The sequence below is a fragment of the Meleagris gallopavo genome, chromosome 1, assembly GCF_905368555.1.
Source record: "Meleagris gallopavo chromosome 1, MGAL_WU_HG_1.1, whole genome shotgun sequence".
Taxonomy (NCBI): Eukaryota; Metazoa; Chordata; class Aves; order Galliformes; family Phasianidae; genus Meleagris; species Meleagris gallopavo.
Genome location: NC_139404.1, coordinates 114,739,613 through 114,754,169, shown reverse-complemented (window position 1 = coordinate 114,754,169; position 14,557 = coordinate 114,739,613). Strand labels below are relative to the sequence as shown.

Genomic DNA, 14,557 nt, shown 5'->3' with positions numbered 1-14,557 from the left:
AGCAAAAGAATTTTCTGTGCATTGTAAGATCCCCCTTGGGATGTTTCTTTTTAATTTCCTTCTGACTTGCTTATTTTATCTTTGCAAGCAGTTTCAACAAGGTGACATTTTCTGGACTAGTCAGTTGCTGAGGCATTCACCTGGAACAGGAGACAAGTGATGTTAAGCACCTGCTTTGAATCAGTCATGAGAATGATGTGAGCCAGGTTCCACAGCTTCCTTAATGACGTTCAAAGGCATAAAGCACCAACTCCAATATAGCAACCTTTAGCTTGCTTGCGTTTTTGATTTTTAAAATGAAGAAAAGGCCAGCAAATTACTTCTGCTGCAGGAAGGGTAGTGGAAACAGAAGGGTTGAAAGACCCCTGGGGAAAACCTGGATAAGATCTGCTTTACTGCTCGTAGTGCTCCATGGAGGTAAAGGCTAGTGCTGGAATCCATTTTCTTCCTTCACACCCTTTAGTGGAAACTACTTTCTGGTATCTCATGGACAACAGCAGACTTTATTTTCTGGGGATTTACTACAAGTAGGCTGCAGCCTATCTTACTTATGCCTTTAAGTTAAACTTTAATCTCTGAGAATAAATGTAAATGGGAATGGATTCTATAGTGGAACCATGTTTTAAATGCAATTAATTGTTATAAGGATTTTTTTTTTTTTTTAGCAGACTTGTCAACATAAATGACTGAAATATAAATGGACCACAACAGGAATTTAGTTGAAAGAGCCATTTCTCATTGATATTCTTACATTACAAAGGCTTTCTTTGATAGCTTCAAGCTTTATAGCTTTTGCTTCGTGCTTCTTTTACAAATACGCGTATACAGAAATACAAACATATATGTGTGTAGGTATATGTATTTATATTTCTTTCAGAGCTATCAGCAATGTTTTTTTTTTTTTTTTACGGTTGGTCAGTAAAGATGTTTTTGGATCTGCTTTTGCAGTCAGAAGCTATTTACTGAATTTGTAAATGTATAATAAGCTCCTGTTGTTCTTTAGACAGTATTTATTAGGCTCACGCAGAGCAAGGTGCTGACTCTCACTAGTACCCTTGAGGCTGAAGATAGCAGCTTCAGGATTTCCTGCGGCATCAGTTAGTGCAGTGAGAAATGGGATTTTGATTTCAGAAACGCTTGACTCAAGTCTGCAGTAATGTGTTGCATAACGCTTTGTGATATCTATTCATTGTTTCCTGGAAAATTAACCTTTTTTTCTGGCTTTCAAAATGCTAAGCTTCTATGTCATTTATTGTCTGTGGTCACGTTATTTATTTAAATAATCTTGACTAAAAATGTTCATATTACTTCAAATTTATCTTGGAAAAATTCCGTCTGTGACATTTAATTCCTTTGCTGATAGGCAGTTTATTGTCTAACTTCTCTAAGGTATATGAATGTGGATACATTTTAGTCCTTGACCTGGAGTGCCAAAGTGCTAGCATTAGTTCACAGCCAGTGAATGAGCAAATATATTACTATTACTTTTTATCTCTGTGTTTATAAATATCATTATCAAAAATTAGGCATCAAAATCTGCTGTTTTCAAACTGTGTTCTCACTCGTCTTTGATAAAGCCACGATCATGAATGCATTAGGTTTGCACTTCTCAAATAGCTTGAAATTTAACACTTCTGAAGATAGATTCTTTAGGAGTCATCATTGTTTAAGTAATTCTTCCCATAATGTGTTCTTTTACGCCTCCACTATTTTTTATTTCCAACCTGTTCTCTTCTAAAATAAAGCTATTTTAAGATACTGCTTTCAGAAATGTCTTAGGTACTCAGTAACCTGACTGCCAATGAAAGTGCAAAAGATGCATGATCTCTTTTAAAATCAATCCTTGAACTGTGTGGTTCCTGCTTAGGATGTTTTCAGTTGCTGTACAGTACTGTGATCAGCAGAGGTCAATATCAAAACTACATTGGTTTCATCTGAGTCTTTCTTAGAAATTTCAAGAACCATTGATCACAGCCCTTTCTTTTGTTATATAAGACTTTACATAAAATACATGCTATCATGAGTATAGATATATTATACTTTCTAGATGGACTAGCCAGAAAGCTTAGCTTCCTTCACAAATTAAAATATTAAAATGTAAGTTGTTAGTCCTAGCAGCCATTTCAGAACAAAGCTGGAACAATATTGTGACTAGATTATATCCCTACACCCTCTGAATTAACAAAATGTGTGCTCCCTGTTTTCACCTGCTGCTCATACCATATACTCTCCTGAGAATGTGAGCAGTAGAAGTAGAAACTTGTAGATGTGCTGAGGACATGGAGTAGAGTGATCACAGGTATGGGTTAACAGTTGAACTAGGTGATCTTATAGGTATTCGTGATTCTAGGAGTAGAAATGGAAATCTTTGTTTACATCTGAAGAGGTGAAGGCTGAGCCATAACCTGATTCTTCTCTCTCCCATCCTAATAATGTTCTCGTTTGCTGCAGTGAATGTGTTTGATCTTGCTTATATGCTTTCAGCTCATATAAAAGAAACTTGGAAGAGTCTCTGGTGGGCTGTTATGGTTTCCTGTTCCTAAGATGATGACCAAATTTGTTTGTAATTAATGGGTCTTTTCATTTTGAATCTTGTGCTCAGTCTGTAGAATGAATAAATGGAAGGAAACCAGTGCAGAAGGGTACTATTTCCTTCCGTCCTTCCTTTTATGTTGGGGAAATGCAATTACATGATTAAGAGAGAGAATTTGATATTATTTTTAGAAGTGTAATGAAAACACCGTTTTTCATATAACAAATTCATCAAAAATGTTTCAGGAGATCTGCTAGAAGGTTTTAGCAGGGACATGGTGAATTTTCAGCGTATCTACAAAATTAGAACTACGACTCTAGATTTAAATGCAGTGTGTGTACGTGTTTTCCTTTAGGTGATTTCAGTTTACATATCCTTTTCAGTAAAAAGGAATTATTTTGGTGCATTAAGTTGCTAAAAAAGAACGGTATTTAATGTTTCTACAAAGCCAGTATTATGATTAATTACTGCACGGTTGTTTCAATACCAACATAAAGCTAATGTTTTCTTTTTTCTGTTTTGGTACTCTAGAGAGCAGCTGTGGAAAGAGAGAAGATGAAAGTTCCTATTCCAAACTTGATTCTCTTGTATGCTACTCTAACTCAGAGCTTGAAGGTTGTGACCAAAAGAGGATCAGGTAAGTAAATCTTTATCTCTGCTCTTACAATATGTTTTGAAAGAAGAAATTCTTAAAACTTACAAATATACATTATGATGATGTTATAGTTGTTTGAAGCATAGTTAAAAGGATTTCAAATTCTGCAGCAAACCAATTTAGCAACTTCTGTATTATTTTAGACTTTATTCTATAGTGTGAACTTGATGGAAAATCAAAATAACAGTTCATGTGCTAAAGGAGAATATCTTTTTGTTTTGTTTTGTTTTTTCTTTTCCATTATATCCCCAGGATTGTTTAGCTTACTTAAAGACTTGATAGCAGTCACTGAGCTACTGTACTTCAATGTGAACAGTTTATCTGTTTGACTACCTTCTTCATGGTGAAGAATCTCTTGGATATGCATGTAGCTTTGGCTTAGACCATTTTTATAATTAAAAAAAAAAAAAATCAAGTACATTAGATTTAATACATTTAATAACCATGAAAAGGGAATAAGAAAATGCATTTTTGAAGGGGCTATCAGATATTTTGTAAAAGATTTGTGCAACAAGGAAAATATAGGTGGCTTTTCAGGAATCCAGCAGAAGGTGATATATTTGCCCATCATCTTTCATGTGTTACTGTTTGTATGTTTAAAAGAAAAAAGGAACTTTGATTCTGAGACAGTGGTTAGTTTTTTTTCCATCATGAAATTCTAACTTCCTCTTCTATTCCTTTTCATTGGATAATGGAAAATTTGCAGGATATTTCTGCAAACTCTTACTTCGATCTGCGGGTGTAAGGAAACTAAATCCTTGATGGAGGACTTGATCCCATGTTGATGGGATTAATTAATTTTGTTGTAACTAGTTATTTTTTGTTTGTCATTTGATTGCTCTAGGTGACTTTTGTTGTACTGTTCTAGAAGTCTGGACTTGATTTGTTTATTTATTTATTTTCTTTTCCTTTTATTTGTTTCCAGCTGGAGTTGGCTGCTAGCAATGCTTGTAATCGTAAAGAGATGCTTAGGGAGATCTTTGTACATTTTGGGCAACAGTTTAAATAACATCTTGTATTTTCAATAGATTCAATTTGTAACATATGAAACTAGTTCTGTCTTCAGTGTTTTAATGACTGAGGGAAGGAAAATAAGGATTACCATTCTAATATCTTAAAATATTTCTCAGTCAGGACTTGAGACTGTGATATGTTTAAGCTCAGGAAAACTGGATTCTGTTCACTATGTGCAGAACAAAGGAATTGGTGATGAGATGATGTATTTGCAACATGACGTCTGCCTAGACAGAAATCATTTGAATGTGTTTGCGTGAGGTTGTTCTTTTTGATCACAGTTGAGTGTTTGTGAGCTTTCAGTTGAGGTCCCTTAATCCAAATGTAGTATAAACAGTATCAATCCTCTTGAAGTAATTTTTATTATGACAGACGTTTTAAAAGGAAACAAAAAAGAAGCCAGTTATAAAATACTTCCCACTTCAATGTGACAGTAATAAGAACTCAAGTTTTCTTTGGATTTTATTTCATTGTTTTTGCTTGTATCATCTTTCTGAGATTAACCAATTGAAGGAAAAGTGTTAAATATTCATGTTAATTTCTGTTTGGGAAAGTTATGTAATTGATGTCCAGGCAAAGAAAAGAAGACTTTTCCAGCTGTACTGAATATTTTCTCATCATATGCAGTAAAAAAGGAAAAGCTTTAATGGAAGCCTTTGATATCTTACTACAACATGGAATTTTTTTTTTTTTTTTTATGATCTTGTATGAAATCTGCTTTTATAGTATTTAGTTTGTCAGCTACATTGCCAAGAAGACTGTTTTCTCATAGCGTATGGTGCAAAAGAAAAAGCTGAGTTCTACTGAAATCTCAGCTTTTACTGTCTTTCTTCATGTGATTTAGTGATTTCAGATGTGGTGAACTTCTATAAAAGTAGGTGGACTGTAATGAATAGATGATAATGCTTAGCTTGATTTTTTTTTTTTTTTTTTTCTTGGACGATTTGGGAGAAATATTTTTCAATCCTGAATTGTTTCTATGAAGAAAACTTTTTTTTTAAGGATATTTTACAAAATATGACTCATTTACGCATACAGTGAAAATATTTTTTCTTCTTCCTGAAGCTAATCAGTTTGTAGTTGTAAGTTATATAGTTATAGATAGTTATAGATAGTTATATGTAAGGAAAAAAAAAAAGTATAATTTAATGTGAGCATGTTAATCAGAGACAGCAAATGGTGAGGTTTATATATGCTTAGTTGTGTGCATTGCATTCTGCCACCTAGGTCAAAAGTTTGGCTGTGGCTTACTTTGTATTCATTACCGTGTCTCTAGGAATCTCGTTACATATGCCTGAAGTGTGATTTTATTTCAGAGTTGAATGCAGCTGTCCTCCTATTTCTTTCATAAAGATTGAATATCAGAGCAACATAGAAAACTGTAATGCTTTAATATAGGCAATTTTTGAATGAAAACAAGAAAACAGAATGGAACTTTCATTTGGAATTTAGTACATCTCAATTTTGGAAGTGTAATGAATCAAGACAAAATTGAAGCATGTTGTAAATGTTATTTTTAATTGAAGAAGGAGAAGTTTCAAAATAAGATCTTTTACATGCCTTTTTAGATTAATGGTTTTTGTTTTTTTTCATAGTAACTGAATATTTGCTCTTACTGGTGTCCTGCCAACCTCTTCTACCCTTTCCTATGATAGTATATTTTCATATTGATGTAAATATGGAAATATGGAGTAGTAGTAGCCTCTCTCTCTTTTTTTTTTTTTTTTTTTTTACAGATACATTGCTTTTTGCTGTTATGAATCAAAGCAATGTATTAAGAGTGAAGGAGTTGTTGCATTAGTATTCTCTATGGTTGTCCTGACTGTGGCTTGTTCCTTCTGTTCATTTTTGTTGAGCTTGTTTCTAAATATCAAATCTGAAACAAATTTAGTGTTTCTTATATGTTTAACCTAGGTCTTTTATGTTTAAATGAGATCTATTCTTGAAAATATGCCTTCTCTGTACTGTACTAGTTAGATTTCTCCTGCTAGGGTCATTTTCTCTAAGGTTCTTACCAGCTATGCTAAAAAGATAGTGATTAGTAAATTGAAGTCTGAATTTCTCCGTCTGGTGTAAATGCATTTCCAATCACTGTTCTGATCTGTCAAGAACATGAAAACCTACCTTCAGAAAGTCAGTGAGGATTCATAGCATGCCAAAAATGTGAACGTATTTGCAGGTTCAAATTCTGTTTGTTATTTAATGGATAACAATTCTGACTATCTACTAGCTTTCAGGATTTATATGTTATATCCCATAATTTTATTCTTGTCTGTGCTTCCCGTTCACTGAAAAAAAACAATGACAGTGTAAGAGAAGATTTAGATTGTGCTGCACTGGACTAAACGGTTCTAAGAGTTGTCATTATGCCAAACATTTGAATATTATTTAGAGTCAAGCTTTGGATCTTTTATAAACACTGGAGCAATTATTAACTTGTTCTACCACTGTGGGGTATTCATCAGTTAAATATGATAAATGTGTGTAAGGAAAGGTGTTAATGAAATAGTTGTTACATTTTCATTAAAACATGTTTTAAGTTAGCTGGCTCATAGCTGTGTGACGTACTTGTACAGCACTTCAACTTTGCATTTGATTCTGTTTCTATGAGGTATTTAAAAAATATAAAATACAGAAGATGCTTTTCTGTAAGGCAGTGAATGATTTCAAATGACTAACATAAAAAGAATTTATTTTACATCTTCAGTACTTAGTAACTGTGCTATTACATAAAAATGTCTGGGCAAGAAGTTTGAGTAACAATTTCATTAATATGTAAAAATTATGCAATGAACATATTCCTGTATATCCAAGTGTGCCAGTAAATAAGACTTAAACTTCTAAACTTTTCCTGTCAATTTTATTTGAATGCACAACTCCTGTAAGTTTTAATGCCTTGTCAGGCAAGGAAAAGAAGACCCTTCATCATAAGCTTTGCCATTCCAAACACTGACTTCAAAGTACTGCTTTCTGAAGTATCTTGCTTACATTTCTAAAGGTTTTCTTTCTGCTGTTTTTCTTCAAATTAACCTGTATTAGTTTGAACTAAGTAGATTTTTTTATCCACTCCTTTGACATCCTGAGTTTAAAAAAAAAAAAAAAAAAAAGAAAAAAAATTATGTTTCTTAAAGTCTGTTCTTCTCAGACTGAGTGGTGTTTGACTGCTAACTAGTTGTAAAGAGAGTTTTTTTGCGTATTAACCATCTAGTATTCATCAAACAGGCTAGGAAAGACAGCCTCTTACTGATCCATGCAGTTTTTTTCCCCATATCATGTAAGCTAAATAAAATACTACAACATACCATTCCATCTTGTGATTTTTGTTATTACTATTATTTTTTTTTTACCAAGGTTGCCGAACAGACAGAGAAGATTTTTTTTTGGTGTTAAATAATCTTCAAAATGGGTGGGAGGAATGGAGGAAAAAGCTTTTTTTTTTTTTTAAATGCGTAAGATATTGTAACCTCATTATATAATTAGACAATTAGGATATTGACATTTTAGACACTAATAGTAATTTGATGTCATCTTGTATCAAAAAAAGCTGAGAGTTCTTATTTTCTGTGTTCCACTGTTTTTCTACTGATTGCATAACGTGGAGTTAATGAAGGAACTACGTTCTCTGCTCACTTGTGTGAAAGAAAATCCTCTTTGTCATATTTATTCTATGATAGAAATCAAATTTAACTGAGAGGACAATCTCTCGCATGATGGTTTATCAGAAGATGTACAGGGTCCTTCACATTCTTATTATGAGATTAAGGTCTGCAGATGTATTATTCACGTAGGAAAAAATGTTTCTCTTTTTAATGTATAGTACCTTTTTGTCTGAGTTACAAGTAATGAATATGGGTGGTTGTAGTCATGCTTATATGAAGCATTATGAACTTCATGAAAATGAGAAGTCAAATTTTGACATTGCAGCCCTTGTTGATGTTTCTCAATTTTAGTATGCCTTGTAGGAGCCATTTTTTAGTAGATAATTTTAATTAGATAAATGCAATTCAAGGTGCATTTTTGTTCTAGAACTAGTGAAATTCTGAGGAACAGAATGGAGATACATATTAAAAAAATCAAGTAATTATTTTGCTTGACTGATTTTGTACACTTCAACAACCTTTAGTAGACATTTTACTAAATTATGGCCCTCTGAATTTTTACGAATGATTTCTTACATACGTCTATTTTAGACCATAATATTAGTTATATTGCGACTATCTCAATACAAATGAGGCATTTGTTTTTTTTTCTCTAAAACGTTTCCTTTAGCTGAAACAGAGCAAATGATCCTAGCATTGTTGACCTTAGCATCAAGAAAGCCAAGATTTTTTTCTTTTACCATGTGACAAATGCCATAATGAGTATTCAACAACTTAAATAATATATGAATGCACAGAATAAAAATTCTTTACTTTAGCTGTATGTAATGAATTTATCTACGGCATGCAAGACAGCTTTGAGAATGCTCTTAAAGGGAAAATACGTGTTACATTTGTACCTAGCAACTGAATTATCTCCATTCTACAATAAAGCAGGTAATAACAATTTAAAAAAAATCTATAATCCAGGTTATCTGGATTTTCTTTTTTTTGAGAAATTGTACACAATTAAATACTGAGCCAGAACAGGAATCTGATACCCATTATTCGCATATCTGTGTATCTTACATATTTTTTTTAATGAGACTTGGTAACCCAACTGCGTATTACTATATAATGGCCACTCTATTCTTCTGAGCATCTTTTCATCAGTGGTGTCATTCTCTTTTTCATTCTGGCTGTGCTTTGTTTGCCTAAGCATTTTCTTTTGGAATCTTGTCAAAAGGAAATTAGTTGATGAATGTCATATTGGATCTGATATTCACTGAGCGGTAATCAGATGGTTCAAAAATTAAATGAGGAGGCATCTATATATTTGTTCTTGTTTTTTTTTTCTCTGTACAATTTATAGACTCATGCATGGTACTCCCAGTACACTGGAGTTGAAGCAAAGCATTTAGAATGATTAAAGGATGTTTCTTGTGAAGCACAGGAGTTTTTGTCAATTAATATTAATCTTATTTGTACCATCACCTTGTGAAGAAGTGAATGTTATTTTAGGTGAGGACTGTTTCAAAATACTCACTTTGAATTGGCATCATAATATGCAACCTCACTTATTCTGTATGTGAAACTGAATGGGGAAAATAGTGAACCACTTTTCTTTTTGAGGCAGATGGGAGAGAAAGATGAAGGGAGCACCTTATATAGGCAGCAGAAGTATCTCCTTCCAATTCTTCAGCCAAAACTGGCAATGTTGTTTACTCCAGGTTTGATATGATCCTTGCTGAGAAAAAGTCTGTGCTTTTTGTCCTCTGTGAATCAGTGGAGAAAGAAGTTGTTAACGATTAACATGTATGTAGTAATGTATGTATGTAGTAATATTAGTGTATAGTTCTAAACCTATTTCTGTGTTTATGTCAACTGTATAAGGAAAGTGCATTTTCTTTAAAGGAATGTTTCTTTTGCTACAGAATGCTGCATGAGTCATAGTTGGTAAAGAGTGATTTTCAACATATAGATTTTATTTCAAAACTCTGAGGAATAATCTTGTTGGAAAAACCAGTGGTTTTGTTAGTGAGCTTCAACAAATGTTTGCCGTGGAGCAGTCCAGCTCTACTAGACTTCATCCAAATGTTCTATGAAAAGGACACTGCAGTGTGTCAAGATGAGCAGCAGTGATGCAGTTTGTTGACTAACGGGGAGTTGGGAGTTGTATTATTAAGGAACAAGCCAACGTAATTCTGAGCCACTAGAACATCTAGACGATAAGAAATAACTACATCACCAACACAGACCCTTTGTGACGCATTTATTATTTTGGAGACTGAATACAGTAACTGTTACTTGTCCTTTGAGCATTAATGAACAGGATGGCTGACATTTTAAAAATAGTTATATGACCTTTTATTGTTGCTGGGTTCCATACTGGTACTTTCCAGAATCCTGAGAGATGGTGAATAGTATAATGGTATGTGAAAAGACTGTGTAGAATCAAAGGGTCAGTGTTTTATAGTGTGCCATGCATATTTAGAAATGAATAATAATAGTAAAGAAGACAAAATAAAATCTAAAGCCAAGAGGACAGCAGTAGATACTCTTACTGAGTTTTATTAGCTATTTAGAATGACTCTGCTTCCACGGCTCCCGTTGACTGTAGGGAATTGTTAGCAGTAGTTTTGCTGATTGGCATCTGTTGGCAAGTGGCCTAGAAGATGTAAAAGAACAAGTGACCTTTGATCAGAAGATTTATTTATTTGAAGATTACGCTGTCACTTTTTTGCAGAATAATGACTGTGGAGAATAAGGAGACTGAAAACCCTCAAGGGCAAGTAATGACCATGTGATAAATTTCTGTTTTTTATTTAAGTGTAGTCATCTGTGAAATACTAAAATAAAGAAATAAGAGTTGTGATAATGAGGTTTGCCCATTAGAATATGTTTTGTTGATACACATAAAGCAAATTTAAATTGATGAAATGTCCTAGATTAAAATGCTTACTGTTTTGTTCCTTCTGAAAGACTGAGGGAGGAATTGCTATCAATGCAGCATGCACAAAGACTTGTCAAAAACAGCTATGCATGAAAAGAGGAGGCTGTCTTTCAGGCTCCATTACTGAATTCTTCAGCCATTCTTGCTCAAAGTAGTTTTTCCTATCACAATCTTTAATTCAAATGTGAAATACGCAACATCTGTCATTACTGTAAGATTTAAAAAATCTGTTTTTCAAAAGAGTTAGTTTGTGTGTTTCTGTTGAGTTTGTGGGTTGTTTTTTAATCTTCCCTCCCTCCCCCCCCCCCCCCGCCGATTGTGAGGACAATTATCAGACTTGTGATGGTAAATTACAACATAGTCATGTTATTTGAAAGTTGAATGCTCCTGTAATTTGAATGTCTTGCGCTGAACACCCAACTCATTTCAGGAAACATTCAGGTGTATGGATGCAAAGCAGCCAATTGTGTTGAAGCAATCTGCAAATTCATGTGGAGTAGCTCACTTCCACAGATGACTTTTTCATCCTTGGCAAAAAGGAGTGATTTTTCCAGTCTTTTAAATCAATTTCAATTCTATTTGAAATAATTCCAGCTGATAATTCCAATTTTAATTATAGAGTCATTTGGGTTGGAAGGGACTTGAGATCATCTTGTCCAACCCTGCTGATGCAAGCAGTGTCAGCTGGAGCAGTTTGCTCAGCACTGTGTCCAGTTAAGTTACTTCAAGACTGTTTTTTATGCACTTTCTTTTTTAAGGGAGTTGAGGTGAGCCTTTTGGAGACTATATTTGTGTGTCCTACAGTGCAGTCCATGACCCTCAATTTACCAATTCAATCTGGCATAAGTTTATCTTTTGTAGTGATTTGCCTTATTTGTCTTCCAGTGGAAATTGTGTGTTAAGGATGATACTTCTGAGTTGCTCTAACATAGAGTTGCAACATTGAAAGGATATACCTGCAGTTCTTGTCACGTTTTAAAATTTGACTTACCTGAAAGCAGTGCTAGTTAAGAATGCTTGGTTACCTGTTCAGGTTCATTTATTTTCACAATCAGATTAATTCTTTAAAGTTACAAATATTCACATTCTATTTAAACATAAGTCAATAAACAAGTCATGTTAAGCTACACTGAATAATGAGTGAATAATATTTGCATGATTTACTGTTCTCCTGTAACTTCATTTTTAACTATAATTAATACTCTCGATGATATAAGAAACACTGTGTTTCCTTGTGGGAAAAATTTCTACTGCTGAGCATGCTATCTTTATGCGTTTTCATGTGTTCACTAATGTTCACTATGATCAATTCTTCAGTTATGTTTGTGGTATTATGTAGAATAAAGACAACGACTTGGATATTAGATATTAAATATTAGATCTTAACATCAGCAGCTTGCAGGAAAAACAGCAACATATTTGGTTGTCCAGATCAGGAGACTGCACCCTGAAGAAAAGCTGTAATTTTTTTTAAGGTACAGGGTTGGCTTGTCTGAAGACAAATCTTCAGTCAGATGTCCATGACTATATAATCCAGAGTGAATGCTGAAGGCAAAACAAAGAGATAGGCAAGGAATAATGCAAATTCTGCCTAGCTACCTGTTTGTCTACATATGTTTCTGTGCTATGAAGAAAGGCTCAATTTTTTCCTAGGGATCCTTGCCCCAGTAGAGATGCTGTTAAGCAGAAGTAGGTTTATGGGTATGGCACCACAAAGAGGAAGTGAAAATATGGAGAGAGATCCTGAGAAACAGAATCACAGAGTGATAGAGATTGGAAGGCACATCTGGAGATTGAGTCCAGCTCTCTAGTAAAGCAGTTCCCTACAGCAGATTATACAGGAAGACATCCAGATGGGTCTTGAGTCTCTCCAAAGAAGGAGAGTACGCTGTTTCTGTGGGCAGCCTGTTCCAGTACTCCGTCACTCACAATAAAGAAATTTTTCCTCATGTGCGTATGGAACTCTTGGTTGTTCTGCTTTCTGTCTGTTGCCCCTTGTTCTGTTGTTGAAAACTCTGAGCACTTTGTAGTCAAATGGCCTGAGCCATATTTGATAAGGAGTCCAACTGCTTTTTCTGGGAGTGAATTTTGGAAGGGGCCTTCTGGTATTCCATACTGTTGTTGTGTTGTCATTCCACTGACTGCGTAAGACCATTCTGTGCACTTTTCAACAGTTGCATTTTTGCATTTTGGATTTATTTTTGCACTGTAGATTTATTTTTGTCCTTGGCAGACTACTATATATACTTCACATTTTTTATAATCAAACTTCAAGCATTCAATTTCTAGGAAATTGAGTAAGGATCAGTAACATTTCTGAGACAATTTTGCAGCAGAAAAATAAGTTGGTGTTATTTATTTTACAAATATGCATGCATTCATTTTATATTTTACTACTAGCTGTGGAGTTAGCTGAACGGGACTGTTAAAGGACGAAGTTGTAAGAAATTTACAATAAAGACTAAAAGTCTTGGAAGAAATTGTGGCAAATCATGTTTGTCAAAAATACTTTTTTCCCTGGAAAAAGTAGCTGTCTTGGAGAGAAAAGGAGAAAAGGAGCAAACTGTGAAACAACTGAGCCAAAATACTGCTTGTAACTTAATGCATTCAAACAGAACATTAAACTTATATAAATTTAGTTTCTTGATAGATTTGAGATTTTTTCTGTGCCATCATTTAACGCCTTTATCTTCTGTCTACTTCTGAGTACCTCAAGTTCAAGTAAGTACTCTTCTCCAGCTCTTGTGTAGTACCCAAATGCTTAGTCATGGATCAAAATATGAATATAACAAAAACTTGTACGAACCTATGGAGAAAAAAAACATTTTCTGTGTAAACCACTTTGGAAACGCGTGCCTCATCTGCAGTCTAGATAGTCTTAACAGATGAGTTCTACGCACTTAAATTAACACGCTGCTTAGAATTACTTCGACATTTGCCGGATAGATTAATTATCAGAATTCAGATTTGCTGAGGCCAGAACAGAAGTTTAGAGAATAGTAATACTAATAGTCTATTAGTATGTTGCTGTGTTGGGCATTGAAGTGCAACATCACACAGAACAGTTGTCAGAAGGTGAAAAATGTCTCTTTTTACCAAACCAGAAAATTCAACATAAGTGCTCAAAAGAGCTCTAAGAAAAATAGTTTCCTTTGCTTTTGGTTGTTGGGAATGATAGCATAGAATGGCTGATATATATGTTTTTTTATATATTGTAGCAATATTTTTCTGTTATTTGATTATATGCTTTTCATAAAAACATCTGAATATTACTTATACATGAACAAGAGAAGGGAGAGATCTGAGATAGAAAGAACGCAGGTTTTCTCTTTCTCAAATTCGTAAAGAAAGCTGATCTATGACAAATACTGCTAACTGTTAGTAAATTTTATTGATTACCTTGAAAGAGCCACAATTATTTCTGTTACTGATTATTACTTTTTTACACTTTTGAGTTAAATTATCAGATGTCTGTGCAATAGGATAAATAGTATGAGGTGATTTAACAGACATTAGGTTTTTTTTTTTACAGTGTCATTTAGCAACCTGTAGATTTTTCATATAAGAGTTTGCTACATGAACGTGCAAAAGGTCAATGCCTCCCCTCCATTGCAGACAAACAAAAAAGACATAAGCTGCTGTGAAAAGAAGGTAATTTCCAGATGGTAGAGTAGTGACTGAATTCCGGTGTGACTGCACTTCCCCGATGCTTGGAGAAGTTGTAAGGTCTCCTTCAGAAAAAGATTCAGATAAAAAGCAACTATCCTTGCTATCATCTGACTAATGTCATGCCATCTGTAATGCGGCACAAAATTGAAGTGATT

At 34.0% G+C, this 14,557-nt stretch overlaps 1 protein-coding gene across 1 annotated transcript in view; it reads left to right on the top strand.

Moving 5' to 3' along the window:
- The first annotated feature begins 3,070 nt into the window (after positions 1 to 3,070).
- Positions 3,071 to 14,557, top strand: part of IL1RAPL1 (interleukin 1 receptor accessory protein like 1) — a 601,327-nt gene continuing 589,840 nt past the window's right edge. Inside the window, exon 1 of the mRNA XM_085216858.1 lies at positions 3,071 to 3,170. Coding sequence (XP_085072984.1) covers positions 3,089 to 3,170 — 82 coding nt within the window. The 5' untranslated portion in view covers positions 3,071 to 3,088. The remainder of the gene's footprint in view (positions 3,171 to 14,557) is intronic.